We start from the raw sequence: 1,896 nt of genomic DNA, 5'->3' as shown, positions 1-1,896 counted from the left end.
GGAGTATATTTTTTAATGCTCTGCAAGTGTTTATGTGGGTTCACTTGCTTGATACACGGGAAAAGTGATTTTAATTAGAGTAGGTATAATCTAAAGCTGAATATTAGACTTTTGTGAGGTGTAAATACTTGTATTATTTTCAAAGCAACTATTCGAGGTGTCTAAATTTATTAACAAACTAAACATATTGATAATCACCAAATCCATTTGCCATCTATTGTTTTGTGGGAAGTACTCTAACAAGCCTGTTGCATCATCTGCAGGTTCCCGCTGTTAGCTATATTATTCGGGACTCTCTAAAGCTCAAAGCTAGTGATGCTGACACGGTACACTTTCTTGAGCAGGATTCAACTCAGCAGTAATTGTTTCTGCTTGTTCACGTTTTGTGTACTTTAATCAGAAGAATAACTCCTTGTTATCTGTTTTATCTTGAAAGATCGTGAATATACATGTTGCAAGTGAAAAGTTTGCCGAATTAGTTCTTCTCGAGTCAAATGAAAATCTGGAAACTGTCAAAGAGAAGCTGGATGATGAATATCTCGAGATACCAACAGACTCAGTAAAACGTGTTTTGGCAGGTCAGTGTTGATTGTTGAATATGCTTATTCTGGAATTTGAAATGTCCTTTACATTTATCATTTATTCACAACTCGACGTCTCTGATGGCCGTAGTATGGGCACTTGAGGTGCATGGTATCTTTAGATTTAATGAGTTAGGATACTTGCTTGTTATGAATCAGCTGGATGCATCATCCGTAGTATTCTTATATCGTTCTGTTTCTGGATTAGAAATTCTGACAGTTTGAGCATTTCAGGACTTATACTTCGTGAATTAAAAGGGTTTTGGCGTGTGGCACTGTTTATCTCGGCTCTCATAAATCCAGAAGTTGGCAATGCTAGTGGATCCCTCAGCAAGCAGGGTGAGCTAAATCAAAGGAAAGAGAAATACCTCAGTGTTGAGCGTTCAATAACTGACCTTGGTAAAGAACTTAGCTAATGACTGCATACCTTTTTTCAGCCTCCTATTAAATACTGTGTTAGATTCATGTGTTTGCTTAATACTCCTGATTTATACCTTTTTGTTTTACTTCACCAGATCTTGATGGTGTATGGAATTTGAAGCCGTTGCTCGATGGGAAGGCCATTATGGGTGTCTTGGAGGTCAAGTCTGGAGGTCCCTTGATTGGAAAATGGGTATATACTAGCCCTTTGTTACCGATCGTCCTATTTTTGTTCATGTGCACTCTTTAACACAAGATGTACTCTCTCCCACAGCAACAAAGACTGGTCAAGTGGCAGCTTGCGCATCCAAAAGGTACCATGGAGGAGTGCAAGGAGTGGATGAAGCAGTCACAGCAGCAGTCGAAACGCCAGAAAGTAGAATGCAGCAGCTGAGGATTATTGACATTTTGAGCTTACGCAGTCCTCAAAATTCAGCTATAGGCCACAAAACTTCCCATGAAATCAGCCCGCATGTAGGCGTCTTTAAACTAAGAAAGTAAGAATCAAGCTCCTTAGTGAAGATGGTTATACCTGACTAACCTTAGGTTTGACATGCTGTGTATCTTACCAAGGTCACATGTTAACAAAAAATCACTAGTTCAGATAATCGAAATTTTGCCTAGGTATTTCGAATGTTTGGTTGCTTGTGCTTGGTTGCTTGTGAAAACGTAGGATTAGAGGGACATGTGAACATTAATAATCCTATAATCTTGGAAAACTACATGAATTTTATCTGGGATGTGTTAGGCGCCACAAGAAAAATTAAAGAGTTGGTATATAAAAAGCAGGGGATGGAAATATTCTTCAAAATAGAGTTCAGGGCTCCTTTTGATTGGTAGTGTAGGAACAAGAAACACGTGCCATGGCTATTTGAATTCTAAACGAGAAGCACAC

The 1,896-nt window shown here is 38.8% G+C and overlaps 1 protein-coding gene across 1 annotated transcript in view; it reads left to right on the top strand.

Annotated features, from left to right (window-relative positions):
* Window positions 1–1,637, top strand: part of LOC124656223 (tRNA nucleotidyltransferase cca2-like) — a 2,702-nt gene extending 1,065 nt beyond the window's left edge. Inside the window, exons 2-6 of the mRNA XM_047195005.1 lie at window positions 233–326; window positions 437–578; window positions 816–980; window positions 1,097–1,194; window positions 1,276–1,637. Coding sequence (XP_047050961.1) covers window positions 233–326; window positions 437–578; window positions 816–980; window positions 1,097–1,194; window positions 1,276–1,395 — 619 coding nt within the window. The 3' untranslated portion in view covers window positions 1,396–1,637. The remainder of the gene's footprint in view (window positions 1–232; window positions 327–436; window positions 579–815; window positions 981–1,096; window positions 1,195–1,275) is intronic.
* The last annotated feature ends 259 nt before the right edge of the window (window positions 1,638–1,896 follow it).

This window comes from Lolium rigidum, chromosome 5, assembly GCF_022539505.1.
Source record: "Lolium rigidum isolate FL_2022 chromosome 5, APGP_CSIRO_Lrig_0.1, whole genome shotgun sequence".
Taxonomy (NCBI): Eukaryota; Viridiplantae; Streptophyta; class Magnoliopsida; order Poales; family Poaceae; genus Lolium; species Lolium rigidum.
Note: the sequence above shows the minus strand (reverse complement) of the source record. Positions and strands in the feature narration are given on the sequence as shown.